Raw genomic sequence first — 27,173 nt, 5'->3', positions numbered from 1 at the left:
TTTGATAAAGAAGATGAATGTTTATAAACCAATATTCAAAATAGTTGCACACATCTGTTTTCACTTGAATAAAAAAAGTCACATTTTGACAAATTTTATAACCTTAACTTAAAATACTGAATATTAGCATTTACTAATATATTTACACATTTTATTTACATCATCAACAAATCTGATGAAAAACAGCATATGTTATTATTTTAACACAGCAGGTTTTGACCAGTCTTTGAAAAATTATCCAAGAATGTGCACTGCATTCAGTTAGAAAACATATTTCAATCTTTTCTGAATTCCTAGAGGTTGGTTACCTACTCACAAAATATTCCAAAGCCTCAGGAGCAGGAGTATTTAATTTTAAAAGACTACAAAACGGCCTTGTTTAAAAATATGAAAATTCTAATGGTATTTTTAAATGCTTTTATTTTTCACAAAAATTAATTTAACATTAAGCAGCTACCATCTATAATACTGTACACTTCATGATTTGAAACAGCTACAAATTAGTTCTCATATAATACCCTTATGAGGTAGGGCCAGTAGTAATCCCATTTTAAGAAGAGGAAAATGAGATGTGACTATTTGCTAGTAAAAAGGCTAAAGTTTAATTTCTTAAAAACCACGCTTTCTTATTAGCCTGCCTAATTTCTTTTATAAGTGAAGGGGTCTGTTTCAAGTGGGGCAATAGAAGGGAATATCTGTCATTCAGTTATATCTCAGAAAGCAAAGAGAAGTACCTTCTACATTGAATACTTAATTAAGAAAATAAAATGAGGATTATGGATTACCTGAATGCATCTACCTAATAATCAATGGAAGTTACTAACAGAGGACTGCAAAATCCTTCAGCAACATGGTATTTTCCGTTTGTTTGTTTTTCTTATTTTTCCTGAGGTCCAAACATTGTATACATTTTCTTAGTCAAAGATCTTCTAAGATTATGATGTGAATTATAATCCTAATGACAAACCAAGAGCTCTTTAATGTAATGGGTTGTATTACTCTAAAACTTAAATAGGTACCAATGTATTTCTGACCATTAGATAAGTTAGTAAAGCATTATAAAAATAAATTTTAAAAAAACTAAATGAGACCCTCCTTTCAGGTTCTTCTCTGCACAAAGATATTTCTGTATACACTTTTAAACAGTATCTTAAAATCCCAAATTATTCAAGTATCTCTTTAAACATATGGCTTTACATATTAGTAAAAAAATTGAAGCAAACATGTAAAAATCTTAAAATCCTCACCTGTAATTCCATGAAAATCATTTACAAAAAGCTATTTGCCTTTTTTTAAAGCCTTCTCAATACCATTTCTTGAGAACTGGAATTTGATCTTGCATTACTATTACCTGCATTGCAAGTTTTAGAGATTTCTATTTGGGTATTTAAAGTCCTAATTTTTCCTGAATTCTCCTTTTTCTCCCTCTCATCATTGCATAATTGTCATACTTTGTTACTAGCTCACAGCTAAAATAAACACTAGGACTACCCACAAACTCATTTTTATAAGAAATTAAAGGCATGGCAGTTTTTCTTCACTTCAAAAGATAAATACAAAAACAAATTCACTTTCCAGTAATAAGTGGTTTAAATGTGCTCCCAATGGCGGGGGGGGGGGGGGGGGGGGGGAAGAAAGGCTACTACAATATAAACATACCAGCAAAGTAGATCCAAAGAACTGCCAATCAAATACAAGCAAGCATAATTCTCAAGAGAGTTCTAAATTGTATTCATGTTGAATTGAACCATTTTACTGATTCCAAGGCGGTACTGTTCCCATTCAGTTTAGAGTTGTTATAAGATACAGATTCATATTGGGTATATGCAGCAACCATCTTCATTTTTTTAAGTTTTTTTTTTAAATTCCACTAACACTCATGTTTATTATTTCAATTATTGTGCTTTCAATACAATGACAGAGCTGTACATCAGGATCCATGCTTCCAGTGTCCCTGGATCCATTTTTGTAAGATGAATCTTTACAGATTCCAGACCATCCGCTTGGTTTCTCCTTTATTTGTTGAAGACCTAAAAAGATATGGAAAAAATTTTAATTAAGGCAAGAAATATAAAAAGGATTTTGTCTGTTTAAGATATTAAAACAAGTCTGAAAATAAGTTACTACTTACGTGTAATAATTGGATCAATGTCTCTTGTCTGAGTGGCAACATCGGAGGCACAGACTTGCCCTATTTGGATCAGCAAAGACATAATATCCTCATACAGTGGAGGAAATGCTCGACAAAAAGAGACCAAACTTGGCAGAGTTGGCATGAAAAAAGCATATCGCTTAGCCTGTGTTAAAACTGGAAAGAATGAAACAACTTTTATCTTTACAGATATAAATTCAACATATATGGCTTATACAATATACAAGTACCACGTTTGTGCTGAGGATACTGTTTTCTAAGACAGGACCAGCCCCTGCCTTTAGGGAGCTCACAATCCTGTAATCAGCCATCATCCAACATAGAAATTCTTATGCCCAGGCACTGTGATAAGTGTATCACATGCATTATTTCATGTAATTCTCATAATCTTATGAATGAGGAAAGTACTATACTGATACCTATTTTTATATGAGAAAACTCGTAAATAAAACATAGTTTATCCCTGGTTGGTAGCTCAATTGGTTGGAACATCATCCCGATACATCAAGGTTGAGGGTTCAATCCCTGGTCAGGGCACATACAATAATCAATCAATGCATATATAAGTGGGACAACAAACTGATGTTCTTTTCTCTTTCTCTCACTCCCTAAAATCAATTAAAACACACACACACACACAAAATATATATATAGTTTAATACATTTGTTCAAGGCCACCCAGCCAGTTAGTGATAGAGTTGGGATTCACCTTGGGCTTTAAGCTCTTAACTACTACAAATAATATAACATGAGGTGAATACAATGGAAAGAAAAATGAGCAGGGTATTATGGGAGACTGAAAAAGAATATAAAATTAACTAAGCCATTATTTTACAAAATTAAATTATAGTTCATATCTTTTAAAGTAGTTTATTTTCATACTATTTTACTCTAGGAACCGGAAAGTGGTTAAAATGTTAGGGTATGTTTTAGAACTTAAGAAAACAACTAATTTATGTGTCTTAATTATATATAGGACTATGTTTTTCTGGAACTCTAAGCATTTGTAATAATTGTAATTGTTTTCTATTAATATAACTATTTAGAAAGTACATTTGATTTCCATTTATAAAGTGTGGGAAGCTTATTATTTATTATAAACCTATACATAGTCATTCACAAAATGAACGATACAGTTTGCCTACCTATTCATCTCTACACTATAAATCACATTTATAATAGAAAAATTTTCAGAAGATGGCATAAATTAAACCTATTAGTGACACAGAAAACTGTCACTAAATTCAGAAAAACTATGTACTCTCTATGTTAGAAGTTTTCTCACTGATGTTGGTTGGCTACACACCTGTCAGCAAAGTTCCCATGACATTGACAGCTAAGCGAGCCACACTGAGTGACTTTGGTAATGCATACTGGATACACAAATGAGAAAGCAACTGGATAGCAAATATCTGCAATACAAAAATCCAAATATTATATGTTTCTGAAGAATGTCTTTAAGTGTTAAAAAATTATTAAATGTTTTACATAACTAGCAAGACTAGAGAGAGATCAAAACTTATCTAAAGCTCTAAATGCTCATTACCTGTTTTTCAAGTTCTGGCTGTGCAATAAGCTCAGGTATGAAATCCAAACAGATGTGCATAGATGGAATGCCTGCAACTGTCAGAGGCAAAAGTTCACATGGATAGCCCTATCCCAACAAGAAAGGAGGGAAAAGATATAAAGAAAATAAGTGTAGGTCCAATACAGATAAAAATATAAAGGAAGGTTTCACTTCTTTTATGTAAAAGTTGCTATATCTATCCTGGCATTTCACCTTTCTGATGCACTAGAATAAATTATCTAAACACTTTAACAGGCTGAAATAAAATCTAAAAAATCTGCCGAAACCGGTTTGGCTCAGTGGATGGAGCGTCGGCCTGCGGACTGAAGGGTCCCGGGTTTGATTTCAGTCGAGGGCATGTGACTTGGTTGCGGGCACATCCCCAGTGGGAGGTGTGCAGGAGGCAGCTGATCGATGTTTCTCTCTCGTCGATGTTTCTAGCTCTCTATCCCTCTCCCTTCCTCTCTGTAAAATATCAATATATTAAAAAACAATAATAATAAAATCTAAAAAATCTGATTTTTCTCCATATTGCAGAGGAACATGATTATTTGTGTTATCTCCCGTTTCTAAATGATTCCTATTAATTTAGAATTCAAACCCTCCACCCCCCCAAAAAAAAAGTTCAACCATAAAGCAACATTCTTTGAAAACAGACCTGAAAGTGAACAAGCTTAGCAATGTTGGGATCTGCAATGTACATTTGGTGCAAGAGACAACAGATAAGGCACTGAACTTCTCGAAGGTTACAAAGCAAATTGTCTTCTCCTTCCTCCATTCGCTTATTTGGAGTGCTGGTAGTAATAACACTTTGAACATTCCTTAGCAAGCTGTCTGGATTGACACCCTTTGCTTTCTCCTCTTCAGTAGGTAAGCAAATCTCCAAGAGAATCTGGACAGCTGCACTATCCTACAAGCAAATAAAACAGTGAATTTAAGAAGTTTCTGATAAGTTTATTTGAAATAAATCTGATTTTGTTTTCACATGAACAGAAGTTAAAATTATAACAAAGGTACTTCTAGGGGAAAAGTGAGCAATCTATATGGCAGTGGGTCTCAACTTTTTTAGGGTTATAAACCCTTTTAAGAATCTGAAGAAAACTATACATCCTCTCCCTATAAAAATTAACATATATAAACAAACATCAATTTTCTGCATCAATTCAGGCTGGTCACATATCCCATAGACTACAGTTTAAGAATATCTACTAGAAGAGTTTTCTGATTCAGTGACATCCAAAACAGGCCATAGGCAAAAAAATGACTTCTACCAAAATGTCCTTTCTGCCCAGCCAGCATGGTTCAGTGGTTGTGCACTGACCCATGAACTAGGAGGTCACAGTTCGATTCCCGGTCAGGGCATAAGCCCAGGTTGCAGGCTCAATCCCCAGTAGGGAGCAGGCAGGAGGCAGCCGATCAATGATTCTCTCTCATCATTGATGTTTCTGTCTCTCCTTCTCCTTCCTCTCTCTGAAATCAATAAAAGTATATATTTTTTATTTTTATTTTTTTAAAATATACTTTATTGATATTACACAGAGAGGAAGGGAGAGAGACAGAGAGCTAGAAACATCGATGAGAGAGAAACATCGATCAGCTGCCTCCTGCACACCTCCCACTGGGGATGTGCCCGCAACCAAGGTACATGCCCTTGACCGGAATCGAACCCGGGACCTTTCAGTCCGCAGGCCAACGCTCTATCCACTGAGCCAAACCAGTTTCGGCAAAAGTATATATTTTTTAAAATGTCCTTTCCTTCCTCGTAAATTCCTACTTCTCCCAGTATTACCCTATCCTCTTTTTCTCACTTGGCTACCAGCTAATTAATTCCTCTAAAGATGGTGGTTAATAATTAATGCCTAAAAGTCACTTCCCAAAGCTTTTTTCCCTTTTAATTTGAAGATGGGCTTTTTAAGGCCCTGGTTTTGCAAGGAAAAATTCTACCTTACCATCCATTCCACCTATGAAACTCAATGTTGCTCAGTCTACAAGCTGGAGTGTCATTTCATAGAAGAGTAGTTCCTTAAGGGGTGCTTTCCTTAACACCCCTACATATAAAGGAAAGCTATAATCACTCTCATCTCACAGGAAGGCGTAAAAAAAAATTAATGTATGACATGCATCTCTAAAGACAGACATTGTCTGAATAAAACAATTCCTTCATCTCATTAAAAACTTGATTATAAAGTAAGGTTAGGCTTACATTAGAATCACTTATAAAGTAAGGTTAGCTTTGCTTTATAATCATAATTCTTGGGCTGTGGGGTTCTTGGTTTGGGGTTGTTATGTTTTGTTTTGTTTATGTTTGTTCTTTGGAGCCAGACTGCCCAGGCTTGGATCCTAGCTCTGCCACTTACTAGATGTGTAACTTTGAGCAAGTCACTTAACCTCTCTGGGTCTCATTCTCCTTTAAAAATGGAGATAATAATACTCCATACCTTGTAAGTTGGTTGTGAAGATTAAATAAGTTAATATATTTAAAGAACTTAGAATAGTACCCGTATATAATAAGCATTATAAAAATGGTAGCTATTAAGATTCTCAATGCCTTATTGGAAACTGAGGGCCTGATTTATTTTCAAACTCAGAATTATTTTTACTGAAATATTATATAATGCCACCAGCAGAGACTAGGGTAGTACATTATAATCAAACATATTTATTATTTCCACAGCAAACATACCAATATTCACCTTAAGTGGAATAACGGTCATAAATAGTTTCACATCAATTCAGGTCAAGTTTGTTAAAAATGAGGTCATGTTTTTCTACCAATTGAATTACCAAAAAAAGGCCTCAGTTTCCATAGCCTTTGGGATTATCTGTATTACAGATAAGGGATTTGTGGAACTATATTATTCTCTTATTTTTCCTATTACCAATGAAAAGATTTCAGAAAATATATTTTAAACTAAGAAAATATTTCTGCTTTGCAGACCTCAAATTTCTTTACATTTAATCATCTCACATCTCCTTTATTATTCAAAACGACTACTTAAGGCTTCAGTAAAATTCTACATTGTTACAAAATTTTTCTAAATATAAAATTGAACTGCTTCTGTTACCATAGTACTTAACACTGCTTGACATTTTATGATATGCAGAGGTGGGCAAAAGTAGGTTTATAGTTGTTCATATGGAAAATAATATAATCCTATATAATAAAAGGCTAATATGCAAATTGTCCCCTCAACCAGATGTTCGACTGGGAGTTCAAAAGAGAGTTCGACAAGGAAGCAGGGCCAGCTGGCCAACCACCTGCAGCCCCTGCCCTTGGCTGGCCCCCGCCCGGATCGGCCCTCCCATCCCGATCAGGGGTGGGGCTGTCCAGCCAACCGCTCACAGCCTCCACCCCTGGCTGGCCCAGCCCAATGGGCCCTAATCGGGGCGGGCTAGTTGGACCCCACCCATGCACAAATTCATGCACTGGGCCTCTAGTTAATCCTATATAATAAAAACCTAATATGCAAATTGTCCCCTCGACTGGGAGTTCGACCGCTCGCTATGACATGCGCTGACCACCAGGGGGTGGCGTGGAACATGGTGGGTGTCGGTGACACGGCACTAGCAGCAGGCGGCAGTGGAGGCGCTGCCAGCCCCTATGGGCCCCGACAAGAGCGAGACCTCGGCGGGATGGTGAAGCAGATGAGCAGGTGGTGCCAGGACAAGGCGGGTGTGAGTGGGGGCCCAACTGCCCCACCGATTGCCCCGCAGACAGCGACCAGTGGTGGCAGCAGAGGGGAGCAGGGCCGCCACCCGGCCCCCAGGAGCTGAGGGAGCCAGGTGGTGGGCCCGGCCCTGATTGATTGCCCCACAGGCGGGATGGTGGAACAGGTGAGGGGACAGCACCAGGCCAAGGCAGGGTGCCAGGCAGGGGCTGCAGGGCTGCAGGGCTGCAAAGCTGGAGGAGTGAGCTGGGGCCTGATCCCCACAGGCCACCCCGAGGGACCCCACCAGTGCATGAATTCATGCACCGAGCCTCTAGTAAATAATAACACAAGAATAAACTGTTTCACATACACCTATAAACCTACTTTTGCCCTACTCTGTATATATACTATCTATTTCTTGTTCTGTTTGTCTCTACCATTTAATTTTTTTCCATTTGATTTTTTAAAAATAAGTTTTTATTGATTTCAGTGAGGGAGAGGGAGAGAGACAGAAACATCAATGATGAAAGAGAATCATCGATCAGTTGCCTCCTGTACGCCCCCTACTGGGGATCGAGCCTGCAACCCAGGTACATGCCCTTGACCAGAATCGAACTTGGGACCCTTCAGTCTGCAGGCCAACATTCTATCCATTGAGCCAAATCGGCTAGGGCCACCATTTGATTTTAAGAAGCAGAGTTTTATGTTTTGTTAAAATGTAAATCTGATTTAAATGTCTATCTATTAGTATCATGAAGCTCTGGCTGAGTGTCTTAATTGGCTGGAGCATCGTCCTATACACCAAAAAGGTGTGGGTTCAATTTCCAGTCAGGGGACATACCTAGGTTGCAGGTTCGATCCCCAGTCAGGGCAAGAACAGGAGGCAACCAATCAATATTTCTCACATCGATGTTTCTCTCTCTCCCTTCCTCCCAAATCTTTGGGTGAGGATAAAAAAAATTAATATCATATTATTTCTGATTTTAGTAATACAGTCCATCTGATATTTAGAAGCAAAGGTAACACCATTATATCATATTCTGTAAAAAAATGAATGCACAATATGTCACCTTTGTACAGAGAGAGCATAATATGCCTTCTACGTAATTGATTATATTAATAGTGAAGCACTTGCCCTTTTTTACTAAATTTTACTTTATTACCTGAGCAGCCAATAATGCATTTTTCAATTCTTCTCTAGTAACTTCTGGGCCATCAGTTTGTCCAACTAAACCTAATGTATTATTCTGGGAAGACCTATCCTGCTCCGCTGTTTCCTTCAGATGAGCACTAAGGTAAGCTTTGGATGCAAGAAGATATCCATTCAACATGTGTAGAGTAATATCCATCAATGGAGGGCATCTATATAAAGAAAGAAGAAAAATACATGAGAAAGAATATAAATGTATAAATTAGCCAGAACATGACCAATTAGTTTAACTTGAATAGTACCTGAAAAGAGTGGAAAAGTAACACTTTTCCCACTGAAATATTCATTCTCAAAATAAAAGTTTAATATGTCTTATTTCTCTATATTTCAAGATTATATAAGAGTATTTATTTCCTCTTACCAGCTATAATGTATAATGCATGCCCTAGAGAAACGACATTCTATTTTGCAGAAAATGGCACTACCAGTAAATCTTTTAGATCTGATCATGCAAAGCAGCTGTCTTCCAAGAGAAATATTCTATTATTGATAAGATGACAGAGACTGCAGCAGAATATTTACTCTTTCTACTCCTAACTCTTGCTTATTTGGAGCAAGACAACTCTGTATTCCCAGAGTGCTTTATCCACTTGACCTGGAAAAAATATTTACTGAGCCAAAACCGGTTTGGCTCAGTGGATAGAGCATCAGCCTGCGGACTGAAAGGTCCCAGGTTCGATTCCGGTCAAGGGCATGTAACTTGGTTGCGGGCACATCCCCAGTAGGAGGTGTGCAGGAGGCAGCTGATCGATGTTTCTCTCTCATCGATGTTTCTGACTATCTATCCCTCTTCCTTCCTCTCTGTAAAAAATCAATAAAATATATTAAAAAAAAAAAAAAAAAAATATTTACTGAGCCTCAGTTTCCTCATTTATAAAATAAGTACAGTTATTCATTCCTCAAATAACTGAATTAAATGTAAAAAAGGAAACAAAAAAGATAAATTGGTAATGACTAAAATTTTTAAACCGAGCCCTTAGAAAACCCTAAAATGCCTTTTCTCAGTCTATCACAGAGAGAACAAGCATGTGTGCATAAATGGCATTATAGCTTTGTTTACAAATGTGACACACTGGGAAAGCTTAAATGTCCATAAATATCAGTATGTCAATGGTTTTTGTGAAATGTCTACATTTTTTATAATATCTATGCATGTGTTTACAGTGGAAAAAGTATGTCAATGGTTAAATAAACTATAGCAATGTTTCCCAAAATTGAAGATTAAGAATCACCTGGAGTATGCATTTAAAAAATAAAATTCCAAACTCTCCTCCAGACATTCTGTATGTTTCTGGAGGACAGGCCTGGTAATCTATATATGGAATATTACGTAACAGTTAAAACAAATGAGGTAAGAACTATGCATACTAATATGGGAAACGTTGAACACAGTAAGTTTTTTTAAAATAACAAAATAATTCCCAAAATACACTACTACTACTATTTTTTAAAACTACCCAAAACAAAAAGCAAATACTTCTATTTATAAATTAGTAAATACATAGAAAGTAAAGCTACATACACACCATTTTGACATCAGAGTTTCCTCTAGAGATGGAACTGGGATTGATCAAAGAGGACAAAGGAATTTTGCTTTAGCAATGACAGTATGGTAGAGGTAACAGAGAACAAGACTTTTCACCTGAAGAAACTTTTTCTTGTGACACTTCTTATTTATTCACTTATTAATGTGTATTATGAAAACTTCCATATATACATAAAAGAGGAAATATTATAATGAACCTCCAAGAACTCATCACTAGCTTCAACAGTTATCTACACATGGCTAGTCTGATTTCATCTAGACCTCCATCCACTTTCCCATCACCAATACTGAGTTAGTGCAAAGCAAATCCTAAACATCACAAATTTTTTTAAATATATTTCTTTATTGATTTCAGAGAGGAAGGGAGACGGATAGAGAGATAGAAACATCAATGATGAGAGAGAATCATTGATCGGCTGCCTTCTGCATGCCCCCTATTGGGGATCGAGCCCACAACCCAGGCATGTGCCCTTGGCCGGAATCGAACCTGGGACCCTTCAGTCCGCAGACTGACGCTCTATTCACTGAGCCAAACTGGCTAGGGCTACATCATGAATTTTCATATGTGTATATTTTTTCATATTGTTTGACTTGTTAAAATACATGTGAATGACCACTTGTTAAAAAATAAATTTTTAAAAATGAACAAAATTAAAAGACAAAACAAGAGAATAAGGGGAAAAACAGCAATCCTATCTAATAAAAGAGTAATATGCAAATTGACCATCACTCCAATACACAAGATGGCTGCCCCCATGGGGTCAAAGATGGCTGCCCCCATGTGGACACAAGATGGCCACCACAAGATGGCCAGCAGGGGAGGGAAGTTAGGAGGGACCAGGCCTTCAGGGGAGGGCAGTTGTGGGCCATCAGGCCAGCAGGGGAGGGCAGTTGGGAGGGACCAGGACTGCAAGGGAGGGCAGTTGGGGGCGATCAAGCCTGCAGGGGAGGGAAGTTAGAGGTGACCAGGCCAGCAGAGGAGGGAAGTTGGGGCGACCAAAACTGCAGGGAAGGGCAGTTGGGGGGGACCCAGACCTGCAGGAGAGAGCAGTTGGGGGGAAGGGAAGTTAGGGGTGACCAGGCTGGCAGGCAAGGGCAGTTAGGGGTGACCAGGCCTGCAGGGGAAGGCAGTTAGGGGCAATCAGGCTGGCAGGGGAGTGGTTAGGGGGTGATCAGGCTGGCAGGCAGAAGCGGTTAGGGGCAATCAAGAAAGCAGGCAGGCGAGCAGTTGGGAGCCAGCAGTCTTGGATCGGGCCTAAACGGGCAGCCGACATCCCTCGAGGGGTCCCAGATTGGAAAGGGTGCAGGCTGGGCTGAGGGACACACACACACCCCCGTGCACGAATTTCGTGCACCGGGCCTCTAGTATATATATAAAGAGCTAATATCCTTATAAAGAGCTCTTCAAATTAAAAAAAAAAAAGATAAGCAATCCAATATAAAGGTAGGCTAAAATATAAAGAATAAATATCAATAGCCAATAAGTACATTGAAATATTCAATCTAAAATATAAATTGAAATGGGAATCCATTTTTCACCTATGAAATTGGGAAATATATAAAACAGTGTAGGAAAGTGTACAATATCAAACAGTTATGGGAATGTAAATTGGTTCAGCATTTCTGGATGACAATTAAAATTGGAATCAGCCCTAGCTGGTTTGGCTCAGTGGATGGAGCGTTGGCCTGCAGACTGAAGGGTTCCAGGTTCGATTCCAGTCAAGGGCACATGCCTGGGTTGTGGGCTCGATCCCCAGTGGGGGACTTGCAGGAGGCAGCCGATCCATGATTCTCTCTCATCATGGATGTTTCTATCTCTCTCTCCCTCTTCCTTCCTCTCTGAAATCAATAAAAATATATATATTTTTTAAATTGGAATCAAAAGTCGTGAAAATGAGTGTTACTTTTGGCCCAATAATCCCATTTTTAAGAATCTATTCTGCCTTGGCCAGTGTTGCTAAGTAGTTAGAGTGTTGTACCCCTCTCCACCCCCCCAACCCCCACCTAAGTGTGCTGGGTTCAATTCCCGGTCAAGGGCATGTACCTGGGTTGCCGGTTTGCTCCCTGCCCCCCATCAGGGTGTGTAGGGGAAGCAACCAGTCAATGTTTTTTTCTTTCATGTCAATGTTTCTTTCTCTTTCTCTCTTTCTCCCTCTCCCTCCCTCCCTTCAACTCTCTCTGAAAAGCAATGGGAAAAACATCTTCAGGTGAGGATTAACCAAAAAAAAAATTTTTTTTAAAGAATATATTCTGAGGAAGTACTCAGTATATAGAACAGTCACCACAGCACTATTGATAACAATATAGAAATAAATAAAATATCCAATAAGAGACTGGGCTAAGCATATCTATGTGGATATCATGTGGCCAATTAATATAAGAATATCTATTAAAATGAGAAAAGGTTCAGAAGTGAAGTAAAAAATCCAGGCTACAAAAACATTACATACATATGATGGCAAAATTTAACAACTTCCTGAACAACTGGAGCACTTCAGGTGAAAAGTTACCTACTTAGGTAGATTTTTAACACTGATAAAATGAGCAATTTTAGAAGTTGCTCTTTTCTAGAAGTGTTATTTTATTACTAGAGGCCCAGTGCATGAAATTCATGCACGGGTAGGGTCCCTAGGCTTGGCCAGCGATCAGGGCTGATCGGGGCCTTCGGGCTGCCGGCCGGGGCCTTCCTTCATTCCGCGCCGCCCCCTGGTGGTCAGCACACCTCATAGCAAGCGAGCAAACTCCTGGTATTCTGGTCAAACCCCCGAGGGGACACTTTGCATATTAGCCTTTTATATATATAGATTGTTTTCCTTTTATTAGATATTTAATGTCACTTACACTACTAGTATTTATTCTTCTGATTCCTATTTCCTATGAGACCCTGAGCTCGCCAAATCATATTTGGCTGATTTTGCAGGTTTTGTCACTTCAAGAATATCATCCTCAGGTTTGAGGGCAGATGAGTCTAGTTCAGCCGTGGGCAAACTACGGCCCACGGGCCGGATCCGGCCTGTTCGGCTGTTCTATCCGGCCCGCGGAGCCGAAAGAGCGGAGGGTTCTCTTGCTCTCCCCTCTGCTCCTTTACTTTGAATTTATATTAGTTCACACAAACACTCCATCCATGCTTTTGTTCCAGCCCTCCGGTCCAGTTTAAGAACCCAGAAGAAAACCAAGATGGCGGCATAGGTAAACACCTAAACTGCTGCCTCGCACAACAATTTCAAAACTACAACTAAAAGACAGAACGGACACCATCCAGAACCACAGGAAAGCTGGCTGAGTGAAAATTCTACAACTAGAAGGAAAGAGAAAAGCTCACAGAGAATTGGAGGTACGGCAAAGGGGCTTTGTGCGCGCAGAGAGGAAGGGCGGCTGAGAGCCTGGCTGACTTTCTCTGGCGGAAGGGGGAAGGAAGCCTCCGACCGCACTGAACCCCAGTTCTGACTGCACTGAACCCCAGTTCTGACTGCACTGAAAGGGGTATGGGGGGGTCAGGAAGAGAATGGACAAAAATCATACACCTATGGATGAGGACAGTGGGGGGGAGGTAAGGGCAGAAGGTGGGGTGGGAAATGGATGGAGGGGAGCTATGGGGGGAAAAAGGAGAAATAATTGTAATAATCTGAATAAAGATTTATTTAAAAAAAAAAAGAACCCATTGTGGCCCTCGAGTCAAAAAGTTTGCCCACCCCTGGTCTAGTTAGTCTTTACTTGTTTCTTTAAACCACCTAGCGCAAAGCTTCCCTTCTTAAATTATCACCTAAATGACCTCATTAGCCTATTAATCAAGGCTTCCCCATAATATGACCCTAATCTAATATTCCAATTCTAAAATTGTTTTTTGTTTTTTTTTGGGTTTTTTTTTGCGTTATTTGCTTTTATTGGCTCTCAAGCTTCGGTCCTGGCTGAAGCAACGCAGGATGCCACCTGAAAATGATAGGTGCCAGCGCTGGGGCTCCACACCTGTAGCCCCACTGCTTTCAGCTTTCCCCCAGCAGCTGCCTCCTGCGTGGCCCCCATCCACCACTCCAAACCAGAAGAAACCACCACCATCCACCAGACCACATATACCATGGTGTCAGTCTTTTTCTCCCAACACTCCAAGAAACCACAATCCCTCCGTCAGATTTGGGTTTGGACAACAGGGACAGAGAAAGACACAGGTGCGAGGTCTGGCGCCACTCTGTTCGGTGCAGTCTCAGAAAAGTCACGGAGGTCCCAGGGAGCTGATTCAGGAGTAACACAGACATTTTGATTCACCAAAATGGTGCCCGCTGCCTTACACCCTTTAGACAAACTGCCGGTTCTAGCATTTCAGACAGGAGTGCCTTTGGCCCTTTTCTTTGCCTCTTGTTTCTCAGGGTAGTCACAGGGTTCAATGGCGACTCTCTCCAGATTCAGCATGGGCTCCTCGGTGCTGGTGTCCCCATTTTTCTGTCACTCTGCCAGAATCATGGCCCGAAGCAGCGGTGGGTGGGGCACGGAGCGCAGTGTCCTCTGGCATCGGCGTGAAAGCGGTGAAGGCCTCCTCCTCGTGCTTGGGCACCAGCCGCCAGTCGCAGTACATGGTGTGTTCAATCTCCCGGGCCTCACTCTCCATCTTTCCTTCGCAGGTCAGGATGCCCCAGGCCTTACCATAGTCCAAGTTCTGCACCGTGTAGTCTGGCCGGACACGCGTGAGGCGCCAGTAGCACGGTTCGTCATGCTGCCACAGCCAGGACTTGCGCGTGACTAGGTGGCCGAGGCCGAAGGAAGAACGGGAGGCGGCCCAGCAACTGCAGGAGGCGGCTTTCGCTGCGCACATCCGCCCGGGCCCGCATGGGCAGCTGGCGGCCCAAGTAAGGCCGAGTCAGCGTCTTGTAGTCCAGGGCATAGAGCTGTGAGTCGCGTGACCGCTCCCGTCGCTCGCGTAGGGTCCGCACACAGCTGGCCAGCTCGGCAATCAGCCGCGGCCGCACCTTCTTGCGCGCCATGGCCTGCCCGTGCCTACCTGCTTTGGTTATAAGCAGCAGCCCGGCCGCGCTTCGCTAAGCCCCTAAAATTGTTCTTCTTAAAAACTTACCCTTCCACGCTAGTCCTTTTTATTTTTGCTTTTACACTTTTGTTTATACTATTCTTTTGCCCACAATATCTTCCCTGATCCCCTAACCACCACCATTATAGTCTGTTCATCTAAATCCTATTTTTATCCCTTAAAATACTACTCAGGTCTGACTTCCTCCTCATCTTTCCTGAGCTTTTTAACAGCATTCACTTACTATACCATTCATCTACCTGTGACCATATTGTTTAACTTTTCATTTATTTGTCTTATGCAGGTGACAATCACTTTGAAGGCAGGCCCCTCAACTTATATATCTTTGATATTGTTTAGCAACTAGAAATTCAAACATTAATGATATGAATTAATTAATTATGCCCCTCGAAGTGAAGCCACTTCAAAGCAATTAGGTTTGGCAATTGGCAAGGAAATCTAGACAAATATGGATTCAGTGAAGCTAACATCGCAAGTGAGAATGCCAAAAAGATCACAGTTGTAATGCATGTAATGGTTCACAATAAATCAATTTCTTTAAAAGCCTTTTCAACAATGCTAGCAGAAATGGTATTATTCTTTACTAGTTTTGTTCTGCGAGAAAAAACAGCCATTATTGAGGGTTGCCAACACAAGAATGATATTTCTTTAAGGCTAGGTTTATTAATCACATATGAAATATTAAACTGAATATATAGTTCATGAACATAGACTACTTAAAAAAAAAAAACCACCTCACAGATCATACTATAAGAACCAGTTACTACAAGAACCTTAGATAGAAGTTTAAATTGAATTTCTTTGACTCTCCAAAGTGAAACCCTATAATAAAAATGAAATTCAAATGACACATACCTGTGTACCCTCTGATCACATCTTAGAACAATGAGAGGATCTATCATCAGGTCATTCTGAGTATACTTTTGTTGTCGAACAAACTTTATTGAAGGTTGAAGTGCATTGACTGTCATTACCCACAGCCTGATGAGAAAATAATCACATGTTCAAAAACAATTATGTTATGATTAAAACATGTCGCCATCTAGTCCTTTCTATCTTAAAAAGATATATTCAGGGGAGAAATAGAAAACTGGTGTGAATGAACTTCGAAAATTAAAAACTATGGAAATCTAACCTATTGTTATGTCTCTAAAACAAATGAAGTTAAAACATTAAACACAAAGTAGTTTCAAAAATCTTCACCACTGTAATAGACTAATCATGGCATTTAAAATAAAAATCTGAATTAAATCCTCAGTAATACCATACTTGCTATGACTATGTAAGTAATTGAGCCCGTGTGAACTGTTTCCTCATCTATAAAACAGTAATATAATACCTGTAAATGAAATAACTTACCAAAGTTTGCACTTTCAAACTGTATTTGGCCCCACAAATTAAGTCACTGTTCTATATTTATCATCATAAAATTTTAATGTGAGGTGCCACTTTCAAGTGAGACATCAACAGACTATAAACATAATTATTAACCTTACTGTACATCGGAATTATTGAATGACATACCAATGTGGAGGGTACAGATCTCCTACAGTGAAGCCCAGGAGTCCGCTAGTCCCACCTCACACACACAGGTTGTCCACTCTTAAATATGAATGGACAGCAAGAATCATCAGACATCTAAAGAACGCTTCTATTTTGAAAGATTTAAATATACAAATGAAGGAATGGGACTCCAAGAAACAGAGAAGAAAAATAAATGTTTTAAACCTATAATTAATACCCTTAAAGGATAGAATATTTCATATATGAAAACAAGAACAGGAGGCATTATAAAATATTCAGATCAGAGCTCTTAGAAATTAAGAATATAACAGAATTTTTTTAATTCAAAGGAAAGATCAGATGATAACATTGAAGAAATATAAAAAAAAAAGTATATTTAAAAGACAATTTTTTAAAATAGAGGAAAGCCCAACCAATGTGGCTCAATGGTTGAGCATCGATAGACCTATGAACCAGGAGGTCACGGTTCAATTCCCAGTCAGGGCACATACCTGGGTTGCAGGCTCAGTCCACAGTGTGGGGTATGCAGGAGGCAGCCGATCAATGATTCTCTCTCATCAGTGATGTTTCTATCTCTATATCCCTCTCTCCCTCTCTGAAATCAATAAAATATTTTTTTCAAAAGGATTTGGAATTGGTATAACATCATTATTCAACACCAATAAGGGAAGCTCCAATTCAGTCAATAGAATGAAGCCTTCAAATTTCTAAAAAGAAAAATGAGCTACAATTCTACAGTGAGGCTAAATATCAATCACATGTGAGGGGGAAAATAAAAATCTTCTCAGACAGGCAAGTGTCAAAAAAAAAAAATGTTTCCCAAACACCTTTTTCTCAGGAAGCAACTTGAGTGTGAGTTCCACTCACTCAAATGAGGAACTAAACTGAGTAAGAGAAAAACATGGAATCCAACAAAGAAGAGAGACAAAGCGATTCCAGATGGCAATGGTGCATATCCCAGATTAAAGCATGAGAAAAAGCTGTGAGAAGAATGTTTCCAAGAAAAAAAAAATGTTACTGATGTGTTATAACTAACTGTGAAGTAAATTTCCCCTCAATAATGGAGTTTAGGGATGAATAAGTTACCTATGCAAAATCTGAGTGAATGGATAGAGGCAAGTAGGGTTTGTGTGTGGGGTGGGGAGGAGGCAGTTGTACAAGTAGGAAATTGTAATCAAAGGATACTCCACAGATCAACTATAAATAACACTTATGTAGTCATAATAATATGCACACTGAAGATTGCTTTAACCAAAAATTTTGAGATTACTATGTTATGAGAAAAGGAGAAAAGGAAAGTATGTATTGGTGGCCAAGGGACTCACAAGGGAGAAAGCAGGTACTAAATCTTCATCTTGTATATTAGGAAGTCAAAAGATAATTTCTAAATTGGAAAGTCAGGAAATCATAGTAATTTGTAAGCATAATTATTGTGACATATGGGAGAAACATTAATGCCAGAATAAAAAGATAAAAGCTGAAAATAGTTGTCTTTAGGGAATAATATTCTAAAACAGGAAGGTATAGACAGACCTTATATACTATTTAACTTCTAAAGTTATGTCCCTTTATTAATTTACTAGAGGCCTGGTGCATAGAATTTGTGCACTGGTGAGGGGCGTAGTCTCTGGGGTCGGCCTGCTGTGGGAGCTCCACTCACCCCAGTCAGCCGAGCAGTGTTTCCACTGTAGAGCGCACTGACCACCAGGGGGCACCTCCTGTCTTAAGCAACTGCCCCCTGGTGGTCAGTGCGCGTCATAGTCACTGGTCGACCGGTCATTCTTGTCGTTCCGCCATTTGGTTGCTAGGCTTTTATTATATAGGAAATGTCAGTTTACTTATAATTAAATTCTTTATAATTAATATGAAATTTAATTTACTTACAATCTAAAATTATTTTTTTAATTTAAAAAGTATAAATATTTCCAGACCTCCTGAATCAAAATCTCGGGTTAAGTCAGCCCAGTATTGTCTTTTAGAGATGACCAGGTGTCTTTGATACAATCTACGGATGAGTAGAGACCCACTGACTAAAGACTAAATAATTAATCCAATGTTCTTCAAACTTACTGCACACTGAAATCACCTAGAGAATCGTTTAAAAGAATACCAATGCTTGACTCCACCCACAGACATTTTTCAAATATTCAACAATTTTTTTAACATTTAAGTTTAGGTTACTGTATATAATCACTGCTATACATTTATCTATTACATGTAATAATACACTAAAATTACCTTCTAGGCATCACAGTATTAAGAACCATCCATAGTTTATTCACTGTTTGAATAATTCGCCGTGGAACCCCTGCATTCAACAGCTGGTTCATATTGGACGTTAATACTTCTGCATATGGTATGAGTTCACTGGCAGAGAGTAGAGTCAAGTGTTCTAGAATCTGCATCACTTGTGTTTGACTTACTGGGACAGCTGAAAATGCTAAAAGGAAAACTTAGCAGTCATAATCTAAATTTCATACAGCTTACCAAAGATGACGTAATATTGCTCTATCACAGTGATTTTCAAACCTTTTCATCTCATGCACACATAAACTAATTACTAAAATTTTGTGGCACACCAAAACATATATTTTTTGACAATATGACCAAAAACATAGGTATAATTTTGATGCCTTCACACCTGATGGTTATTGTTGTGTTGGCTGTTGTCATTTTTTATTTGATAATCTAAGGGAAAATAGGTCTTGCATGTTTTATTTTTAATTTTTTTAAAATATATTTTATTGATTTTTTACGGAGAGGAAGAGAGAGTTAGAAACATTGATGAGAGAGAAACATCAATCAGCTGCCTCCTGCAAACCCCCTACTGGGGATGTGCCCTTAACCAAGGTACATGCCCTTGACCGGAATCAAACCTGGGAACCTTGAGTCCGCAGGCCGACACTCTATCCACTGAGCCAAACCGGTTAGGGCAAGGTCTTGCATGTTTTAAATATTCTTGCATCACACTGGTTGAATGCTGCACTATCAGACTATAGGTCAAGCAAATCAAAAAAACAATGTTGCTTTAAAAAAAGTAAAACTTTCAATTCTAGCCATAGCTTTGGCTATATTTAGAGTAAAGACCTTAAGAAAAATTCATATTAACAGTAATTATTTCATAGAGAGCAAAAAATACCTTATTTTTAAATTCACAGTAGAGACTCAAAGACAAATATCATTTCCTTGATGATTCAGACTGATTTCAAAAATTGACTGAAATAGAGAGAGAAAGGAAGATGGCTGCCGATGGGAAGGCAGACTGCAAAATAGTGTGTGAGTGAGAAAACAAAGGGAGAGTGTGTGGTTGCACGGGGAGTGTTTGTTGGTAAGTTGAGGGACAGCTATACTCCAGGAGACTGTGGGGAACTGCTGGACAAGGCTCCCCTGACCGGGCAGCCCCCACTGCTGCTGGGTTCCCTCACCGAGCGACCAGCTCGGATGCAGAGACCGTGCCATCTTGAAAGGGAAAGTGGATTTTGTCAGGAACCTAAAAAGCCCAGGGAATCTACAACTATGGCACCCACCGAACAGCTGCGAACCCGAGAACACCGGTCCCCAACTGGCACAAGCACACAGATTCAGAGGAGCTCTACACTCCACCACGGAAAGGAGAGCAAGAACTACATAACCAGACACCTGGAGAAGAGAGCATGGTGAGACAAAGAAACAGCCCACATATGAAAGAAAAGCAGGCATCACCAGAAAAGAAGGAAACGAAATGGAGGCAAGCAACCTGTCAGAGAAAGAATTCAAAGAAATGGTCATAAGGTGGCTGAAAAGAATGGAAGACAAATTCGACAATATGTGTTAGAACCAAGAGGAAATGAAGAAGAACCAAGAAGAAATGAAAAATGACATCGCTGCTGTAAAGAACTCAAAAGAAAGCATCAAGAGTAGACTAGAAGAAGCAGAGGACTGCATCAGTGAGCTAGAAGACAAGGTAGGAAAAAATACCCAAGTAGAGCAGCTTCTAGAAAAAAAATTAAAAAGCAGGAGGAGAGCCTAAGGAACTTTGGGACAACACGAAAGGAAACAACATCCGCATAATAGGGGTGCTAGAAAGAGAGGAAACTGAGCAAAGAATAGAAACCCTGTTTGAAGAAATAATGAGAGAAAACTTCCCTAATATAGGGAAGAAAAAACCCACACAAATCCAAAAAGCTCACAGAGTCCCAAGCAAAATGAACCCCAAAAGCCCGATGCCAAGGGACATTATAATAGAAATGGCAAACACCAACAACAAAGTCAGAATCTTAAAAGCAGCCAGAGAAAGTCAGAAAGTTACCTACAAAGTAACCCCCATCAGACTAGCAACTGATTTCTCAACAGCAACTCATCAAGCCAGAAGGGAATGGAATGATATATACAAAGTCATGCAAAGGAAGGGTCTGAATCCAAGAATACTGTACCCAGCAAAGCTATCAATCAAAATTGAAGGTGAAATCAGGAGCTTCACAGACAAAAAAGGACTAAGGGAGTTTATCACCACCAAACCAGCAATGCAAGAAATGCTAAAGGGTCTGCTGTAAAAAAAAGTAATAGCAAGCGAAGCAGGAACACAGGAGTAAAGAATAAAAATGATGACAAAAAAGTACCTATCAATAACTTTAAATGTAAATGGATGAAATGCCCCAAAAGACATAGGGTAATGGATTGGATAAGAAAAAGCGACCCATATATCTGCTGTCTACAAGAAAGCCACCTCAGAAAAAAAGGCACACAGACTGAGGGTGAAGGGACAGAAAAGGGTTTTCAGGCGAATGGAAATGAACAAAAAGCTGGGGTAGCAACAATTATCTGACAAATTAGATCTCAAAGTGAAGGACATAACAAGAGATAAGGAAGGCCACTTCATAATACTAAAGGGAGCAATCCAACAAGAAGAAATAACTCTGGTAAACATATACGCACCCAATACAGGAGCACCCAAATACATAAAAAAACCTCCTGGAAGATGTCAAGGGAGAGATTGACAGCAATATAATCATAGTAGGAGACTTTAATACCCCACTATCACCATTGGACAAATCCTCTAAACAAAAAATCAGCAAAGAAACATCAATCCTAAATGACTCACTAGACCAGATGGAATTAATTGACATCTTCAGAACATTTCACCCCAAAGCCACAGAATATACATTCTTCTCAAGTGCACATGGGTCATTTTCAAAGACAGACCATATGTTGGGGCATAGGCAAAATCTGTTCAAATTCAAGAAGATAGAAAGCATATCAAGCATCTTCTCAAATCACAGTGGCATAAAACTGGAAATCAACTACAATAAAAACAATCGAAAGAAATCAAACACATGGAGACTAAACAGCATGCTATTAACCAATGACTGGGTTACCAGAGAGATCAAAGAAGAAATAAAAAACATCATGGCAACAAACAATAATGAAAACACAACAACTCAAAATCTATGGGACACAGCGAAAGCAGTCTTGAGAGGGAAGTTCATAGCTCTACAAGACTACTGCAAAAAAACACGAAACAATGATAATAAATTACCTAACCCTACAACTCAAAGAGTTAGAAAGAGAGCAAGAAAAAAAGCCCAGTGTAAGCAGAAGGAAGGAAATAATAAAGATCAGAGCGGAGATAAACGATATAGAGACCAAAAAAACAATACAAAAGATCAACAAAACCAGAGCTGGTTCTTTGAAAGGATAAACAAGATTGATGAACCTCTAGCCTGGCTCACCAAGAAGCAAAGAGAGAGGACCCAAATAAACAAAATCAGAAATGAAATAGGAGAAATAACAACAGACCCCACTGAAATACAAAAGATTGTTAAAAAATACTATGAACAACTCTATTCCAACAAACTGGACAACATGGAGGAAATGAACATATTCCTAGAAAAATACAACCTTCCAAAACTCAATCAGGAAGAATCTAAACATCTCAACAGGCCAATAACTATGGAAGAAATTGAAGTAGTCATCAAAAAGCTTCCAGCAAACAAAAGCCCGGGGCCAGACAGCTTCACACGGGAGTTTTACCAAACATTCAAAGAAGAACTAAAACCTATACTCCTCAGACTATTCCAAAAAATGCAAGAAGGAACGCTTCTGAGCTCCTTCTTTGAAGCCAGCATCACCCTAATGCCAAAACCAGATAAAGACAACACAATAAAAGAGAATTACAGTCCAATATCCCTCATGAACATACATGCCAAAATCCTCAACAAAATTCTAGCAAATCGGATCCAGCAGTATATCAGAAAGATCATACACCATGACCAAGTAGGATTCATCCCAGGGATGCAAGGATGGTACAATATCTCCAAATCAATAAATGTGATACATCACATAAACAAATTGAGAGATAAAAATCACAGTTATATCAATTGATGAAGAAAAAGCATTTGAGAAAATCCAACACCCTTTCTTGACAAAAACTCTCAACAAGGTGTGAACAGAAGGATCATACCTCAATATAATAAAAGCCATATATGATAAACCCACAGCCAACATCAAACTCAATGGCCAAAAACTAAAACCATTTCCTCTAAGAACAGGAACAAGACAGGGATGCCCACTCTCACCACTCCTGTTCAACATAGTACTGGAAGTATTAGCCATTGCAATTAGACAAGAAGAAGAAATAAAAGGCATCCAAATTGGAAAAGAAGAAGTAAAGCTGTTCTAATTTGCAGATCACATGATATTGTACATATAAAACCCAAAAGACTCCATCAAAAAACTAATAGACTTAATAAATGAATTCGGCAATGTAGCAGGATACAAAATTAACGCCAAGAAATCTATGGCATTTCTATACACCAATACTGAACTTACAGAAAGAGAGACTAAAAAAGCAATCCCATTTACCATCGCACCAAAAAAATTAAGATACCTAGGAATAGGAGAAACCAAGATGGCGGCATAGGTAATCACCTAAACTGCTGCCTTGAACAACAATTTCAAAACTACAACTAAAAGAGAGAATGGATATCATCCAGAAGCACAGGAAGGCTGGCTGAGTGGAAATTCTACAACTAGAAGGAAAGAGAAAAGCTCACGGAGAATCAAAGGAGCGGCAAAGGGCTGAGGTACAGAGACACACGCGCAGAGAGGAAGGGTGGCTGAGTGCCTGGCTGACTTTCTCTGGCGGGAGGGGCAAGGAAGCCCCCAACTGCACTGAACCCCAGTTCCGACTACACTGAACCCCAGTTCCGGGTGAAACCCCATGGACCGAGGCTCATACAGGGGGAGAATCTGGACTGTCAGGTAGAGAGAAAGTCAAACGGAGATTCGGAGACTCGAGGGAGCCACGGCGGGTAGAGGTCTGGAGGCGCGTGCGAGTATTCGCAGAGAAGACTGAATGTGGAGGTTGCCTCAAGCTTTCCCTAGTGGAAGGGAGTCGGAAGCTACTGATGCACTGAACCCCCGTTCCAACTGCACTGAACCCCAGTTCCGGGCGAGCCCCTGGGGACTCACGCTCTTACAGGGGGAATCTGGACTGTCAGGCGGAAAATCAGGGGAGCCGCGGAAGGCAGAGGTTTGGAGGTGCACGAGCAAGGGCAGGGCTGAAGGGAGGCCAACACTCTCTGCTCCGCCCTGAGACTCTGCCCCATCCAAGCTGAGCACAGAGGCTTTTGCAATTTTGCAAGTCTATTCCTATAAGGCTGTCTCCAGCACCGAACTTCTCCCAGCGTAGACACAGCTGATCCTCACAGCCAACTGGCCTGGAGGTCAATTCCACCCAGTGATACCAACAACAATCAAGACTTAACAACAACAAGGCTGTACACACAGTCCACAAAGGGGTACACCAAGAGTCTCCACCTCAGGTTAACTGAGGAGGCCAACCCACTGGGATGAATAGGAAACCAAGCACACAAAGCTACCCTACCAACTCAGAGAAGCAGTGAAAATGCGGCGACAAAGAAACAGATCACAAGCGAAAGAAATGGAGGAAAACAAATGACTGGATATAGAATTCAAAACCACAGTTATAAGGCTTTTCAAGAATATCCTAGAAAAGGCCGATAAATATAACGAGACCCTCGAAGATATGAAAAAGGACCAACTAGAAATTAAACATACACTGACTGAAATAAAAAATATTATACAGAGACCTAACAACAGACTAGAGGAACACAAGAATCAAGTCAAAGAATTGAAATACAAAGAAACAAAAAACACTCAACCAAAAAAGCAAAAAGAAAAAAAAAATCCAAAAAGTTGAAGATAGTGTAAGAAACCTCTGGGAAAACTTCAAGCGTACCAACATCAGAATTATGGGGGTGCCAGAAGAAGAGAGAGAGCAAGATACTGAAAACCTATTTGAAGAAATAATGACTGAGCCCTAACTGGTTTGGCTCAGTGGATAGAGCGTCAGCCTGTGGACTCAAGGATCCCAGGTTCGATTCCGGTCAGGGGCATGTACCTTGGTTGCAGGCACATCCCCAGTAGGGGGTGTGCAGAAGGCAGCTAATTGATGTTTCTCTCTCATCAATGTTTCTAACTCTTTCTCCCTCTCCCTTCCTCTCTGTAAAAAAATTAATAAAATATATTTTAAAAAAATAGAAAGAAATAATGACTGAAAACTTCCCCCACCTGGTGAAAGAAATAGACTTACAAGTCCAGGAAGCGCACAGAACCCCAAACAAAAGGAATCCAAAGAGGACCACACCAAGACACATCATAATTAAAATGCCAAGAGCAAAAGACAAAGAGAGAATATTAAAAGCAGCAAGAGAAAAACAGTTAGTTACCTACAAGGGAGTACCCATACCATTGTCAGCTGATTTCTCAACAGACACTATGCAGGCCAGACGGGAGTGGGAAGAAATTTTCAATGTGATGAATAGCAAGAACCTACAACCAAGATTACTCTACCCAGCAAAGCTATCATTCAGAATTGAAGGGCAGATAAAGAGCTTCACAGATAAGAAAAAGCTAAAGGAGTTCATCACCACCAAACCAGTATTATATGAAATGCTGAAAGGTATTCTTAAAGAAGAGGAAGAAGAAAAAAGTAAAGATAAAAATTACAAACAACAAATACATATCTATCAACAAGTGAACCTAAAAATCAAGTGAATTAAAAACCTGAGGAACAGAATAATCTGGTGAATATAATAGAATCAGGGGCATAGAAAGGGAGTGGACTGATAATTCTCAGGGAGAAAGGGGTATGGGGGGGTCAGGAAGAGACTGGACAAAAATCATACACCTATGGATGAGGACAGTGGCGGGGAGGTAAGGGCAGAAGGTGGGGTGGGAACCGGGTGGAGGGGAGCTATGGGGGAAAAAGGAGAAACAATTGTAATAATCTGAATAAAGATTTATTAAATAAATAAATAAATAAATAAATAAATAAATAAATAAATAAATAAATTTTAAAAAAAGGAAACAAGAAAGAAATATTCAAAGTGATGAATAGCAAGAACCTACAACCAAGATTACTCTACCCAGCAAAGTTATCATTCAGAATGGAAGGTCAGATAAAGAGCTTCACAGATAAGAAAGAGCTAAAGGAGTTCATCACCACCAAACCAGTATTATATGAAATGCTGAAAGGTATTCTTTAAGAAGTGGAAGAACAAAAAAGTAAAGATAAAAATTATGAACAACAAATACATATCTATCAACAAGTGAACCTTAAAATCAAGTGAATTAAAAATCTGAGGAACAGAGTAAACTGGTGAATATAATAGAATCAGGGGCATAGAAAGGGAGTGGCCTGATAATTCTCAGGGGGAAAGGGGTATAGGGGTTGCAGGAAGAGACTGGACAAAAATCATACACCTATGGATGAGGACAGTCAGGGGGGAGGAAAGGGCAGAGGGTGGGGTGGGAACCGGGTGAGGGGAACTATGGGGGGAAAAAGGAGAAACAATTGTAATAATCTGAACAATAAAGAGTTATTAAATTTAAAAAAAAAAAGATACCTAGGAATAAACTTAACTAAGGAGGTAAAAGACCTATAGGCAGAAAACTATAGGACACTGAAAAAAGAGACAGAGAAAGATGTAAACAGATGGAAGAACATACCATGTTCATGGATTGGTAGAATCAACATCATTAAAATGTCCATACTACCCAAAGCAATCTATAGATTCAATGCAATCACCATTAAAATACCAACGGCATATTTCACAGACCTAGAAAAAACTCTCCAAAAATTCATCTGGTATAAAAAAAGACCCCAAATAGCCATAGCCATCCTGAGAAAGAAGAACAAAGTAGGTGGGATCTCAATACCAGATTTCAAGCTGTATTACAAGGCCACTATTCTCAAAACAGACTGGTACTGGCACAAGAACAGACATATAGACAAATGGAATAGAATAAAGAATTCAGACATTGACCAAACCACTATGCTCAATTAATATTTGACAAAGGAGGCATGAACATACAGTGGAATCAAGACAGTCTCTTCAATAAATGGTGTTGGGAAAATTGGACAGATACATGCAAAAAAATGAAACTAGACCACCAACTTACACCATACACAAAAATAAACTCA

At 39.4% G+C, this 27,173-nt stretch overlaps 1 protein-coding gene and 1 pseudogene across 5 annotated transcripts in view; both read right to left on the bottom strand.

The window, feature by feature from the left end:
- Positions 1 to 27,173, bottom strand: part of INTS2 (integrator complex subunit 2) — a 62,356-nt gene continuing 35,183 nt past the window's right edge. For all 4 annotated transcript variants that reach the window (XM_080681080.1, XM_080681081.1, XM_080681082.1 and 1 more), the window contains exons 18-25: positions 18,926 to 19,127; positions 16,019 to 16,144; positions 8,533 to 8,731; positions 4,378 to 4,629; positions 3,699 to 3,806; positions 3,459 to 3,564; positions 2,132 to 2,308; positions 1 to 2,030 (exon numbers count right to left, since the gene is read on the bottom strand). In XM_080681080.1, coding sequence (XP_080537206.1) covers positions 1,861 to 2,030; positions 2,132 to 2,308; positions 3,459 to 3,564; positions 3,699 to 3,806; positions 4,378 to 4,629; positions 8,533 to 8,731; positions 16,019 to 16,144; positions 18,926 to 19,127 — 1,340 coding nt within the window. In that variant the 3' untranslated portion in view covers positions 1 to 1,860. The remainder of the gene's footprint in view (positions 2,031 to 2,131; positions 2,309 to 3,458; positions 3,565 to 3,698; positions 3,807 to 4,377; positions 4,630 to 8,532; positions 8,732 to 16,018; positions 16,145 to 18,925; positions 19,128 to 27,173) is intronic.
- Positions 14,443 to 15,101, bottom strand: LOC308254707 (small ribosomal subunit protein mS34-like; annotated as a pseudogene). The gene has a single exon. The product of its transcript is annotated as a small ribosomal subunit protein mS34-like (transcript).

This window comes from Plecotus auritus (genome assembly GCF_963455305.1).
Source record: "Plecotus auritus genome assembly, chromosome: 7".
NCBI classification, from domain to species: Eukaryota; Metazoa; Chordata; class Mammalia; order Chiroptera; family Vespertilionidae; genus Plecotus; species Plecotus auritus.
The sequence above is the reverse complement of the archived record's forward strand: the minus strand, read 5'-3'. Positions and strand labels throughout refer to the sequence as shown.